Below are 14,775 nucleotides of genomic sequence, written 5' to 3'. Positions count from 1 at the left end.
TTGGACTTTGGCTTGTTAGATTTTATTTCAGCAAGAGATAAAGTTTCATAGGTAGCTCATGTATTCATAGCAGCAGCATCAAGACTGTGAGCAAGCACTTAAAAGTTGCTTTAGAAAGGTACTGTACAAAGTTATACCATTTTTATTTTAGTACGTATGTGAGTAATCTCTGTCAAGATATACCCTGAGGAAGTGTGCTCAGTGTTGATTTACACATGCTATAGTGAGCGTCTAGCTATCTGCCCCACAAGAGAGCTACTTCCTAAAGACAGACAGCCTTGTTCTCTTTCACTTCTCAGAAGAATGAAAAATAGCTTACTTGTTTACAGCCACAGAAATCAGCAACAAGAAAACAGTTCTCCTTCAGATGTACAAACCAGGCCATCTGTATAAAATGCAAGATTCAAGACTCTTGAAAAGCAAGTCACATAGTAGTAACACCAGGTTATTTAAGTAAGATCCTGCTCAATAAAACCAAGCTATTTGTGCTTTTCTGTATATCAAGTGCAAAGAACAGTCTCGGTATCTTTGACAAAGATGCTTTTTCCTGGAACTGTTATATTTTATCTGCTAACAATGAATAGCTGAAGTCTTCTGTAAATAAGTCTAAACAATTCATGTTTTCACCTCTGTCTAATCTTCAACCAGCTTCCCAGACTTCACAAAGCTATACTTTCATCCAGTTATATGATGATACCCTGCAAACACAAGTTTTAAACTTCATAAATAAAGTCCAACCAAGCCACAGCTTAGACAGGAAGGTTTCCAGTGAGTATTTTTTATGTTGTAGCTTAAGAAAAGTAACTTGAGAATGTATTTTAAAAAATATTTCACTAATAGCAACCAGAACCTTTTTAGTATTACAAAATCGTAGACCTCTTTATCCCCACCTAAGTTTTCAGTAGTTTTTAATTCCACAATGGACTTAAGAGCTAGTATCAACGTGCCTTTGTTGGTTTTGTAATTGACAGAAGTCACATGGGATGCCCCTACCACACAATACACTCAAAACTCTTTAGCTGCAGGCAAAAGGATACATTCTACACGTTGCTTCAACTAAGTCTAGTTGAAGTTGCACTGTTTGGGGGTTTAATTGCAGAGATGGAAAAAATTAAATTTTAATCAGAAACCCTGAAACTCCTATTCTGAGGCAATCCCATTCTTGAACATCAAGACTTGAGAATTTCACTCTTCATATAGTGTATCACTTACAAGGCTGATTGTCAGATACCAGTGTTAGATCAAACCAATCTTGTTTTCAACTTTGTCAGAGCTCAGTGTTGTCAGATATGTGAAAGGTAATGGTGTTGCTACATGTTGACAAATATAATCACAGCTTTTAGGTTCACACCAAAGCTCTGCACAGCCAAGAAGCTTGATCTTCACTAGCACAAACAGACCACCTTTCTCCATCATGCACACAAACACGTCAGAAGAGCACAGCAATGGTAGTCTAAGAAAACGTATATACACCACAGTTAAGGCAGAAAAGGAGAAAATGCACCAGGATCACTCTGTATCAAAGCCCTCTATTATTTCAGAGAAAATAAAAATCAGATTGAAGACGGCACACTTCTTACACAGACTAATTCATTACTACTACTTCTTTATCAGAACATACCCATACCATTCAGTGCATTCATATGCAATACTAAATCTACCTTTCAGAAAAAGGAAGGCCAAGGATATTCTAATTTGCCATAGACATCACCTTTACTTTTTTCCAAGCATGACAACTTAAGTAAAAAAAGTCAAAGCACAAAACAGTTTGAAGTTTCAGCTACCACCACTTGTGTTCTTTGGTGATAGTAGTTAACACATTTTTTCCTGAAAACCCTCCTCCTGAAACTTAAGTGGGGTTTTGAAAAACACTTTACAGGAGAAAGAGCAAGTTGGGAATAAGTTCAATTCTGCCTAGAATCCCCAAAGTTACAGCTACATCTGGCAAGTTTCACATCTTCAATTTAATCACTCCAGATTAGAAGTTCTAATTAATGCCAATTAATTTTTCACTCAAGCCCTAGAGGGAAAAAAAAATAAGTTCATGAATAGTTTATAATGCTGTCTTTAGAAACAAATGTATTAGAGCAGCTAAGGAGATTCCCATGCATCTGGTTTACTGGCTTCCAGATAGATGAGGGCTAAAGTTGCTTTGACTTTCTGGGGATCTTCTGAGAGAACAAAGTAACTGCATTGGCAAGGTATGTGCATGCACCAACTGTTTTAGCTGCAAGTCAAACACCTCAATGTTAAACAGCAGTTTTTACAGAAGCATTCTCTTCCAGTAAGGGGATACTCTAAATACTGCTGCTTGCCCGAAATGGATTAAAGAATTGCTGTATCTATGGATGTAACCAAAACAAAGCTGTTTTCAGGTAGGGGAATAGAATGAGCAATTTAACACTGCACATGAAAAGCTTGTATCTTTCACTGACTTATTCACTTCACAATCACTGACAAGACTGATGTACATATTTCTGCTCCTGCAACTGTAAAAGCAGATAAAATATTTAATATGTAATTTACAATGTATTTTATCAGCTTGGCATACAGATGAACAGAATATATCAAAGTAGTTGAGTTATAGATTTGTGGAGGCCCTGCAAAAATATTAATTCAGGTATCTGCTAATTTAAAAAAAATCAATTTGCATTTTAGAAGTGATACAATTCCATCTACCACAAAGTACAAAGAGCTGCAAAAACGTATACCATTCCAACAACAATGTACATAAGTTATTAAATAATGATCTGATTTAAAAGAATATAAATGAAGCCTTTAAGTAGGTCTTTTCTACATGCATATTATTCTTCATTAAAGAAAAATATGTAAAAAGGCCATTGGTAATTGCTTTGTTAACCACTGTAGAAATCGCCAATTCTCTGGTCACAGACGCCCCTAGTTTAGCACTTAAGGTCTCTGCAGTGTTACATGTGATTATTTTTAAATACTGTTAATTCTATTACTCCATTGGTAAAGAATGTGTGACTCGGAACATGGCAGTCTTCATATTGAGAGGGCAGTGATGCACAGTTTTATAATTATCCAGAAGAACAGCACCCTCCACTGCTCTGTACTTGTGGCTCATCATCAATGATCTGTACACCTCGCCTTGCAATTCCTGACTGACTGGAGCCATTGCCTCTTGCTCTTTCATCCACTTGAGCAGTTTCTATCATTCCTGTAAAGAAAGATGTGTATTAGGTGACATTCCATTGTATTTTTACATTAAGACTCTGCAATCTTAATCTGTCTGAACTATATGCACAGAGACAAAACTTCAGCAGGAGTACATTCTCCTTTTGTTATGCAGAACTAAATACTCAGGTATCACATGGCATAGCTGCAAGAACATATTAAATACTTTTTCTAAAGCACCCAACACACAGGAGCTCATGTTAACTAAGGGAGACTGCAGAGATCCTCAGGTGTCCTGGAGTTAGCAACTTCAAAGGCTAGATTTACACACCCATATCAGTAACACTGTTAAAAAAACCCACACAAACAAGAAACTCCACCCTCCCAAAAAATCCCCAAGCAACTACCCCTTCAGAAACGCACCAGACCTTTTCCTTAAATTCTTCTATCACATAAATACACCTACTAGCATGATTTGCTTGTGTTGGATTTTCATCCCACGTACCATGATCTTTAACTATTTGTTGAGACTTCTATGTAAAATTTGCATCATTAGAGTTTCGAGTTTATGATTAGTAATTAACATAATTTGAGAAGATTTTTGAAAGAGTATGAAACAGAGGACTTGAAGCAAGCAGTGGTGAGACCAGTAACATGATGTTTGATTTGGGTTACTACTTGTGCGTGAAAAGTGAAACAGCAATCAGCGCTCCAACAAAAGACCAAGACATTTTTGGAGTAGAGCATGAATTTGCAATATTGTAAGCATCCATACTTCAAACTTCCAGAGCTGTTACAGAACTCCAGGGGCTTTGAGGCAGACTGAAATGAAATCTGTTCTAAGTAGTACTTTACACTTAAACTCTTCTTTATGGCCTGAAAAGCATTTCTGAAGCCTGAAGCATTTTATGAATGAGCACGTACCAACAAACTACATAATACTTACTTTTGCAAAGGTCAAGAAACAGTTCTTCAATTCCTTTGTTCTGTTTAGCTGACGTGTGATAATGTTTTGCTCCAACAGACTCAGCATACCTGTAGAAATGCAAATATGGAGCCTCATTGTAGTAAAGACTCAATCTTTCTATGCCACTTTATATGAAAGAATAAGATGATCACAAGAGGTTTTACTCTGACTTCAGAGTTCATCTACACATGCTTATTTAATACAAAAAAGGAATTACGTTTAAAACTGCCAGGACTGATGCAACACACTAGATGAAATTAAGAAAACTTCATGTCTAGAAATGGATTTAAACTGTAAATGTTGACTTTAATCACAAACAACTCTCGAGCTACAGTTTGGTCAGCCAGGACACCCTGTGACTCAGATACTAACAAAGCACTCAACAACTGGCAGGCATAAGCCAGCAGTGCCTAGCTCACTGCTATGTTAACAACATCACGAGTTTATTACTCCAGCATAATTCTGCAATGACTGTTTCTATTACTAATAGGTGTGACTTACATTTCTGCTTCTTGCACTGAAACATGTCTCTCTTTTTCCAAGTCTATTTTGTTACCTGTTGAAAACAAGTTAATCTTTTAAGTCTTTGTACTCTGAAATTATCCAAAAAGAAAGCAGACACGTAATCATGGTACTCCATTTTCTCAAGCTATCCCAGTAAAGACCAGCTCTTACACAGGTCTCACTCTGAAGGACATATGATTTGAAAATCTCCTTTCACACATGCATTTACAGGCAATGAAGCACCACTTCCATAGAGAGATCAGGACAACTAAATGCCTCCATATAAAGCACCCAATTCAGCCTTTTGCCCTTTTTTTTGTGATTTATTAGCACCTTCCATACGCTGCAGAGGTAATTTTTGTAGAATGTCCCCATTATCTAACCTCATGAAAGTGTTTTAACAATTAGATCAGATTTAAATCTAAACCCAGCACTTCCGTTGCATTCCATTTGCATTGAAATTTCCAAGCTTTAAGACTCACTCTGACAGGCAAGCACTTAATTATCAAAACAGACAAGCAACTGTCTATGCCACTGAGAAAAGCCATGAGTTTGAGTACTTGAAAAAAAGGATAATATACATTTTTTTGTTAAACTACAGTCTACAGGTGTTAGTATCATGCACTTCTAATAGTGTATAATTAAACAGCTTATTTTTTTCAATCAAACTCTTATTTTCCTCAATGTCATCTAATGAAACTTCTAGATCCAGTTTAATTTTGAATACCTAACATAAACTTTACCCCTTCACATGTACAGGCTGTCAAAGCAGCATCTGGAAGATCCTATTAACCAAAAGAGATGTTTCCAATTCAGTCATGTTGAAAAAGACTTACCTACTATACATAAACAGATTTCATTTCCCAACATTTTTCTTAATTCCTTAACCCAGTTTTTTACCTGCAAAAAGAATAGAGGTGAGTTTGTTTTCACTTGATATACTATTAAGTTAGGCAGTGTGGAACCATTCCATTTCCTTCATTAACTATCTACTTTAAATTTAAAGAAAAAATGTTTAGAGCAACATAGACAAAAAAGTAATCTTTAGATTGCTACACATGGCCCTTGTTCAGCAGGTTTTATTTCACAGGTGAAATTAAGAGCAAATGACTTAGATAAAATGGTTCAGTTACTCTAGAAATATAACTCACCACACTGAATATAGCAAGTTCACTGCATGGGCCACTTTAGGTCAGACATGAAATCTTTTATCAATAGGCAGTTACTGACAGACCACAAATAGTACTCAAAGGTAGAGGCACCTGAACTAAGTTTTTCAGGTTAGATTATAACAGATGTTTGTTTCATGAGAGAACATATGGGACAAGCATGTTGAGTCAGCTGATGGTAAGGTATCTTCTAACAAATCTATTGTCATGAAAAGTTTGAAAGCTGTACTATCACTGCATTGACTTAGGAACTGCTATTTTAAGGGAATAATTGTGAAGAGGCAATCACTTCAAGAATCTAAAAATAAGTTAGGCTACATCATCCAGCAGTGCTTCTGCAGTAACTTCTGTAAATCAGATTTCCCTGATTTCTTCTGCACATCTGAATCAGTTACGCTGCTGTACATCTGTATCCTTACACTATTTCTATCACTGCTAACCCAAGCCTTGCCCATACAACCACACTTTCTCACTTCTCTCTACCCAGAAGTCCAACTGGTTTTGCTGAAAGTCAGAGACAAACTTGTTTAAAAAAGAGTGTCACCAGTTTTAAGCTGAAAAATCCTAGAGTGGTAGCACAGATTGACACAGGGTGGAAAAAACTCACATGATCAAACTGATCAACCAATACAGCCATAAAATAACTAGCCATCAAAATACACATTTTGATGAGGATTTGACAACAAATAACTTATCACAGAGAAGGTAATGTCTCCACTATCATGTATTGCAATTTCAGAGTTCTCAGATCTGTAAAAGGTTATGTCACTTAGTATCTTCTAGTAATTTGGTTTATACAGTAAAGATCAGTATATGGCATACCATGACAACAGTCCAGGTTTATGTTTACAGCCTGTCATATGTAACTTGCACAGCTACATCACAGATTATTCTGAGTTGGAAGGGACCCACAAGGATCATGAAGTTCAAATCTTAAATGAATGGCTCATACAGGGATAAAACCCCTAACTTTAGCATTATTTGCACTGTGCTCTAAGAAACTGAGGTAATTCTTTGGTGTTCTTTGAATAACATGATAGCAGGAAAATCAGTCTTCAAAAGAATATTAATAGGCTGTATACTTCCATTACATGATCTACATTTGCAAACATAGTATATATATTGCCAAAAACAGAAGACTTCTGTTTACACATATCACAGATTATCTTTCAACCAGTTTACAGTTTAGATGTAAAAGCTGTCCAGTACCTTTTGAAAAGAGTCTTCATCTGTTATATCATATACTAGAATAGCGCCATTAGAGTCCCTGTAGTAGATAGGCCCCAATGCATGAAATCTCTCTTGACCAGCTGTATCCTGCATTTAAAATACACTTGTTAGCATTTAAGACAAAGTAACCAATACTTCAAGGAACTCAAAATACTTTATTAAGAAGTGCCTAACACTGGCAATATAGTAAGTGCAAGGAATTTTGTTTTTCAAAAAACAATTCTAATTAGCTAGGGAGGAAAAAAATAGAAACATACCCATATTGCCAGGTTTACTCTTTTTCCACCAATATTTAGTTTCTTCGTAAGAAAAGATGCCTGGAAAACAAAACAGATTAGAGTTAAGTTTTAGATGACAAACACATAATTTGACTTGAAATTAATTAATAAAGCATCAGAATCAATAAATGACAAATTTCCAGATCAAAAGACTCTGTAAGCAAGAAGGCTAAGTCAATACTAAGCCAGTTAGCCATTTCACTATAGTTTGCCAGCAGTCTATTCTAAATAAATTTGAGTAAAACCAACCATTTACTACAACTTTTTGCTGTTGTTTTGAATGATTTGGGAAGGATGTGCTGTATAGAAAGACTCTGAATTCACAACACTGATAAGTCTAAGCTAAACTTAAAGCATTTCACAAGACTATGTGAAGTTTGGGTAGGAACAAGCCTAACAGCATTTTTATTCTGTAGGAATAGGCAAAGTAGTTCACTATTAGTAACATACTAGAAACATAAACAATTGTTTTAATTTATCACTAAATATCTTGGAACATTAGTATTTCACAAGTTTCCTTGTAGCTTTTCTCCTTTTTGCTGAAGTGAGCCCACAACTCACCTTCATCTGTTTTTTGGTTCTGTATTTTTGTTTGTTTGAGCTGCGAAGCCCCAGAATAAGCATAAAAGCTGCTTTAGGATTCCACTATTTTAACTTCTGGATATGTTTTACAGGACCAGAGCACATTGCAAGGTTAATCTAATTTCAGTAACTTGAGTAGGTTTAATTTCCTCCAAACTTGCATGATTCACATTTTCAGACACCACCTCTGTTACTAGGTCTGTAATTTGACAGCTAAAAAGAGAATATAATTTAACACAAGTTTAATGGACCAGAAGAGGGTCTCAATGTGTTGATGCATTAGGAACCTGCTCCCCCCACTCTAAAGACTAGCAGTAACATGTCATATCAAACAATTTAGTTATCAAGGGCTAACTTTTTTCTTCTGCCTTAAATTATAGTGAGTTTTCATTTCAGTTTTACCTCAGTTTGCTTTTGGGTTCAAACAAGTACTCACAGTGGTATTCTATGATACATTAATCACAGATTATTTTAGGCTGGATTGCAGCAGCTCAAGAGGAGTTCTCTGTATGAGAACTGACCAGCCACAGAACCAAGAGTCACATGTGTGCAAAGTGTCACGGGCCAGACGACCTGCTTGAACCAGCTTGCTGCTTAACTACACAAGCAACCAGAATGCACAAAGAAGACCACAGCAGTTCAATGCACACTAGCCTAACCTGCTGTCAAAGTGCCTTTCTGGAGTGCTGCCCATATTAAAGTCATCCAACATTCAGTTGCTAAAGCAGCTCCTACTCTTCAGCTACTTCCCTAGCATCTGCATGACCCAAGATGACATGATTAAAAAAATCCTTTTCGTCTTTAAGTTGTACCTTCCTCCAAACCTTTCCACAGTCTGATAAAAACAACACAGAGAGAGAACTGACTAGAAGAAAAACACTTTCCAAGAGCAGATAGCAAAGAACTGATCACTACCACCCTTGTGTTCAACATAACTAAAGCATTAACACTACATTCCCCTATCAGTCTATAGTGAGGGGACTCACTGTAGTGTCAAAAGCCTGGAAAAACTTCCAGACAGCACATTAAATCGATCTGACCCTCTAACCAACAGCTTAACATAAGAGTAACAAATGTTCAACATCAGAAAACTTTTCATTCTTTAATTAAAAACTCTAGAGAAAGTAGTTGATGGCTTTCAAACAGCTGCCCCTGAGGATTAACTCATCAGTAGTCTTCATCATTTGTTGTATTACACCACAGTTTAAAAGCCAGAAGCTTGGAGGCAACTTCAGAAGTTTTAATCTAGCAACACTTGGGCCACAGGGAGAGAAGCTATTGTTAGGCACAATGAATCAAGCTTACCTGACAATATTTTATTGATCTGCTGTACTACAGTACTCAATATTCTAGTGCAAATCTCAAAGGAAAAGCTCTTCTGAGCAATGTTTGCTTTTGTCATAACACCAACAATCCAAACCTGCTTAGTTAATGTGAATTCTGCACAAGTGTTTGAGAATCAATTTCTGAGCAGAAAAAGCTTTCACAGAAAGGGGATGTATATTTTAAAACACAAAATTCAGTATCCATAAAGTCATAGCATTGCAGCTTTAGACAATAACCCAGTTAATAGCACAAGTATATCTCTGTCCTATCTGACAAAAACTAAAGTACGTTTATCTACATATGTGAGTTTTGCTTCAGTATAACCTGTACTTCAGGTACTACAGCTTTTGACAGGAATACTGTCTTTTATCACTCAGATTATAGATTTCCATTTTTATATACTCCAGCACTAAAAGACTCCTACATGCATGCTTTTTTGTATTATAAAAACATCCATAACCACAGGAGACTTTGGCAAGGGTATTTAGCACTGGGCTATCATACTTGCTCTCTGTATTAAAACTTGATGAATTTGTAATGATTAAATTTTAGTCTATAAAAAAATCTTAGGCTCATAGTCAAAAAAGGAGAGACGGTATCCTCTATCAGATACCTAACAAGATTGGAACTTGGTATTTAAGCAGTCACGATTAGTAATGAGCAGAAAGCTTTGTGAACATGCTGGAGGAAACCATCAATACTATACTAAAGATTTAATTCTTCATGCTTCTTTAGTTTGTTCACATACTTGAAGAATACAGTAGCAGGCTCTGCTCACAAATTAGTAGGTATGGGTGAGTTTGGTGCATTTACCATCAGTAAAATGAATTTTTACATCCACACTGGAAAACATGACAAAGGCAAATCAACTAATATCTTTTAACCTTTCAACTCACACATACCCCTTCCCAGTAATTCTGAGGTTAGTGATGGAAAAAAAAAAAAAAAACAACCAAGTGAATAGCAAGACTATGCAGTTTCTAGAAATTTGGTAAAACCCAACACATAAGAAAGAGCCTTAACTTCTTTCTTGAGATTGTTTAGAGAAAAAGTCAGTTGCCAAGATTTTGAAGTTTGTCAAGTTTCAAAATCAAAGCCTTTGACTAGCTACAGGGCATTAGATAATTACACACAGAAAAAACTTCAACATTTTCTCTAATCTCAAAAAAAATTACTGAATCAAGTACTACAAGTTTGTGTTGTGACTTGATTTATAATCAGTAGCTATTCCTCATATTATTTTAATTACTACAACAGTTCAGTTTTGCTAGGACTTTCAAAAACTCAAAGGACCATGTTTAATTTAAATGTAAGTAATTTTAAACAACTCTTTGAAGCTTCTAATTTTTATATTTTGACTCTACTGTCTTATGACTGGTTTGAAGAATACTTAGGCACTTAGGAAATATTTCCTGCAGCCACATCAAAAGATTGGAATTTTAGCTCTTATAATTGCATTATTCTTTTCTTTCTTTTAATTCTTTCTTCTAGGAGTTCAGTTTTGTATGCCCACCAGGCCCTGCTAGGAGCTGATAAAGGGGCTTGAGTAGAACACAAGGAAGATACAGCTGGAAGAGAGTCTCCTGAAAGTCACTGAACAAAAACAGGTGTGTGGCTCCTGCCCATGCTCAACAGAAGCAGGTCAGGCACACAAACACTGCATATAGCATTGAACTTCCTTACATTGTCTTCCACTCACTCCCCAGCTATCTTGATAACCAAGACAGCTTTTTCCAGGTTATGCCAAACCCATCAAAGCAATCAGTAACTCTACGATTACATCCACATCAGCAGCTCTCTTGGGTTGGATATTCTGCAATCCTCCATACATTTAAAAGAGCAGTATTCAGAAATTGTATTTATCCTGAGTAATTAAATAACAAAAAGTATTTACCCAATTAAAAAAACCCAATAGTTTGACAGTAGGTTTATTATTAGAGTAATTCCAGCACAGTTCACTTGATATCAATTTATATCTTATAATTATTGTATGAAGATGAGGGCACTTACTTCAATATTTCAAACAATGGGAACCAATTCTAACTGCCCTGCCAGGTCTGCCAACAGGTTATGAATTAATTGTGTGCAAAACCCCCTACTTTTCCTGCATCAGCTTTTCCACAATGTTCTAACTAGATGGTTTCTTCTGTGAATCAGTAGCCACCTTCATTTCAACATGCAGGTCATCAAGATCTTAAGTACATAACTTGATACTAACACAACTACAAAAACACATCTCAGCAGCCCCCTAAATCAGAGGAGGTTCCAGTGCACTCCAGTTGGCATTGAGAGAGGGGAGTGGGGAGGGAGGAGAAACTGCTTCCTTTTAGTCAGTCTTCTGTTACTAGCACCAAAGAAACTTACCTATTTGGGTATAAAAATAATAACTTCACAGTAGAAAAACATCACTAGATGAAGTTTCCAGAAGGCTACAGTCTCACCCCCCTTTTTGTTGCAAACATACAGGAATAAAGCACTATACAATACTTTCTTTTTAAGTTAGAGAGTATTGTGGCTGGAGAGCCTCTTGACTCAATATCTAGTGATCGCTTCATACGATTCATCACTGTTATTCCTTTGCTGGACCAGGAGCAAAGTATTTATCTAATTTTGGCTTTATTGGAACAAAAGGAATTTGATGCATTGCTTTTAACTATTGCCATGAAACAAAGCAACCTTATAATATTAAGCCTTTTATCTTAAAAAACACAAAACAAAGGATGCTTTGCAAATACGTTACTTCATTGCTTAACCAGATACCCTAGTTTGTCTTCATCTTATTTTTAGATTCTCTTTTAATTGAATAGTGGAAAAACTCCAATTGTTTTTCTAGAATGGTAAGAAGGAGGGAAATAAAAGTAATAAAGATAAGAAGTGCACATAACCCACAGTAAGATTCAACAGCAATTGACATTGCATTTTATAATCAGTAAGATGCATCTATGACTAAGGAGGCTCAGGACAGAAAAACAAACAACTTGATAAACAATGTGCAGTCAGTTAAAAGACGCAGGTAGCAACCACAAACCTGGTTACAGTGGAGAAACAAAATCTCAGTAGGAATGACAACACACCCCCCAACACACCCCTCTCCAGACAGTCAAAACCAAAAGCTCTGGAGCCACACCATCTACAGACATTTGCTATCAGCATTTTGGAGCAATTTAAAAGTGAGCTTTATGATATTTGTGACCCAAGTCTGCATTTCAACCCAGTTTTTTTCTCGTAATTTTAGGTTTTCCACTACAGAGTTAAAGAACAAAAAACCCCAAACAACGAACATAAGTTTCATCACATAACAATCTACTTGGACCTACTCTTAAAACATGGGATATGAAAATTCAGCTACACATGACCATTTTGGTGCACTTTAACTGATTGTCTGCTCAATGCTACACTTCTGACACCTACAAGCTACCAGGCATCTCTGTGGCATACCAAGCATCGATTACCTCTGTGGCATGACAGCTACAACTAGCTTCCCATAAATACCTTGCCTAGTAAACTCACCAATAGACTAACCCAAATGCTGCGTATGAACACAAGATCAAAGTCTAAAACATTCTTTTTACCTCTTCACAGCAAAAATGGAATTACATTATCTGTTTATGAAACATTTCCTGCACTGCTTCTAGTGCACCTATAATGCTGCTTTCATTTATGGTAAAGTTTCACTAGTAATTACTTCTGAGACACACAGTTCAAGAAGTTTCCTCAAAATGCATGGGACTGGTACATAACCACCTTAAAGCTCTTTTCTTTTTGACACCATCTGTTATTTCTTCTGTACTTCAAAAAAGTCAAAATTACTTCAAAACCCACTACTGGTCCACCAAGTGGCACAGTTTGTTTCTCTACTTAAAAAAAAAAATTGAGTGGCATACATTGAATCCACACTTCCACCTATGCAAGGTGACATCCTGAAAGACTTAACACACCACTCACAACACAAACTTCAAAACATGTTTTCTGAGACCATGCACAGTACAAGCAGTTTATTCTGTAACACAGCATACATGCCATCCATCACCAACTAGCAGGCCGTGAAAAAACCCATTACATTCAAGCAGGCAACCTGTCACATTTCATGTGTGGAACATCACTTTGTAGTTCTATGTAACAGTAGCCAGTACTACTGAGAATCCAGCCAAAATTCAGGGAGCTGTCGTGACAAGCAGTTAAGCTTTAAGAATCTTTCCCATTATTAAATCATAAGCCTTAATCTCATAAACCACTTTGTGAAAGCCGTTCTCCTAAAACAGAAACGTTTAGATAGTGCTAATGTTAGGATTTGAAAACAGGAGGAAGACTATGATTAACAAAAACGCAGCACGTATGAAACACTTAGTCATCAGCCCAGTAACAACGATTACAATAACAACATTACTTTTGCATCATACTTTCCACGATTCAAATGAAGACATTCATATATGTAATTGAAAAAAAAGGGAGCAGTTAGTATGTAGAGGAGAAACGAGGCCTAAACATATTGAAAGCTTAGCAAACTGGGCAGGGGACAGGCACCATTAGCGAGCGGCGGCGGTGGCTCCGGCTGCCCCTCAGCTGCAGACAAGACACCGCCAGCAGTGCGAGGAGGCGCCAAGCGAGAGGGGAACGACAGCGGGATCCCCCACACCACCACCACCCCGGCCCGGCCCGCACCTGCAGGGTGGTGATGTGCTTATCGTTGAACTTGTTTTCGCAGTAGCGCAGCACCAGCGAGGTTTTCCCCACGCAGCCCTCTCCGAGCAGCACCACCTTGAAGGAGAAGCTGCGGCCCCCGGCCGCCGCGCCGGCCCCCGTCGCCATCCGCGCCCCGCCGCCGAGCCGCACCTCACATCAACGGGCCGCACCGCGGCGCCGCCGCCGCCCACCGGGACGAGGGCCCGCGGGGGAGAGGGGCTGGCGGGGCTGGGGAGGCACCGGCGAGGCCGCGGAGACAGAGGCTGGAGACGGGCACGGCAACCGAACCTGCCCGGGGGCCGCGGCTCCGCTGCCCCTAATGGCGGCTTCTTCCTCCTACGTCACGCACCGCCCGGTCACGCGCAGCCTCCGCCGCCAATGGGAGGGGGGGACGCGGCGGCGGCGGGAGGCCCCGCCCACAGCCGGGGGGCGGGGCTAGCTCGGGGGCGGGGCCAGGCAGGGATCCCGCGCGCCGCGCGCCCCTAAGGATTTGTCCCTAAATCCCGCGTTGAGGTTTGCCCCTGCAGCGCACGCGCCCTTTCCCCGGGGAAACCGAAACAACCTAATGAGCACCGGCACGGATTTTGTTTGATTCGTTCCTGGGAACTGAGCTACTCTAGTCTCTAAATGTTTGCAAAACAAAAATCCGTAATAAAGTACTATAAATCAGGGATGTTGGAGCAGGTGTGGAAAAAGGCACGAGAAAAACGTTCTCGCGTCAAGTTCCTTGTTTGCAGGGGTCCAGTAGAGTTTCATACACAAGAATTGGATAACTGCCTTGTAAAACTGGGCATCATTCCTCAATTAAAAGCAATCCTCACAAACCGATCCAAACGACTGCAGTGCAACCTCTCTAGTGATGATTTAGGTGTAAAAATAATGGCTATGAAAAGGCTTC

General features: G+C 38.3%; 1 protein-coding gene across 1 annotated transcript; it reads right to left on the bottom strand.

Annotated features, from left to right (window-relative positions):
• Window positions 1–1,694: 1,694 nt before the first annotated feature.
• On the bottom strand, window positions 1,695–14,231 carry RAB21 (RAB21, member RAS oncogene family). The gene is made up of 7 exons (XM_002192231.7): window positions 13,857–14,231; window positions 7,266–7,325; window positions 6,988–7,095; window positions 5,446–5,509; window positions 4,607–4,661; window positions 4,085–4,173; window positions 1,695–3,181 (listed from the first exon to the last, which is right to left on the bottom strand). Exons 1-7 carry the CDS (start codon window positions 14,001–14,003, stop codon window positions 3,042–3,044), a joined length of 663 nt encoding a protein of 220 aa, XP_002192267.1. The 5' UTR covers window positions 14,004–14,231; the 3' UTR covers window positions 1,695–3,041.
• Between the last annotated feature and the right edge of the window lie 544 nt (window positions 14,232–14,775).

Source organism: Taeniopygia guttata, chromosome 1A, assembly GCF_048771995.1.
Source record: "Taeniopygia guttata chromosome 1A, bTaeGut7.mat, whole genome shotgun sequence".
NCBI lineage: Eukaryota > Metazoa > Chordata > Aves > Passeriformes > Estrildidae > Taeniopygia > Taeniopygia guttata.
This window is presented reverse-complemented; position numbering and strand designations above follow the sequence as displayed.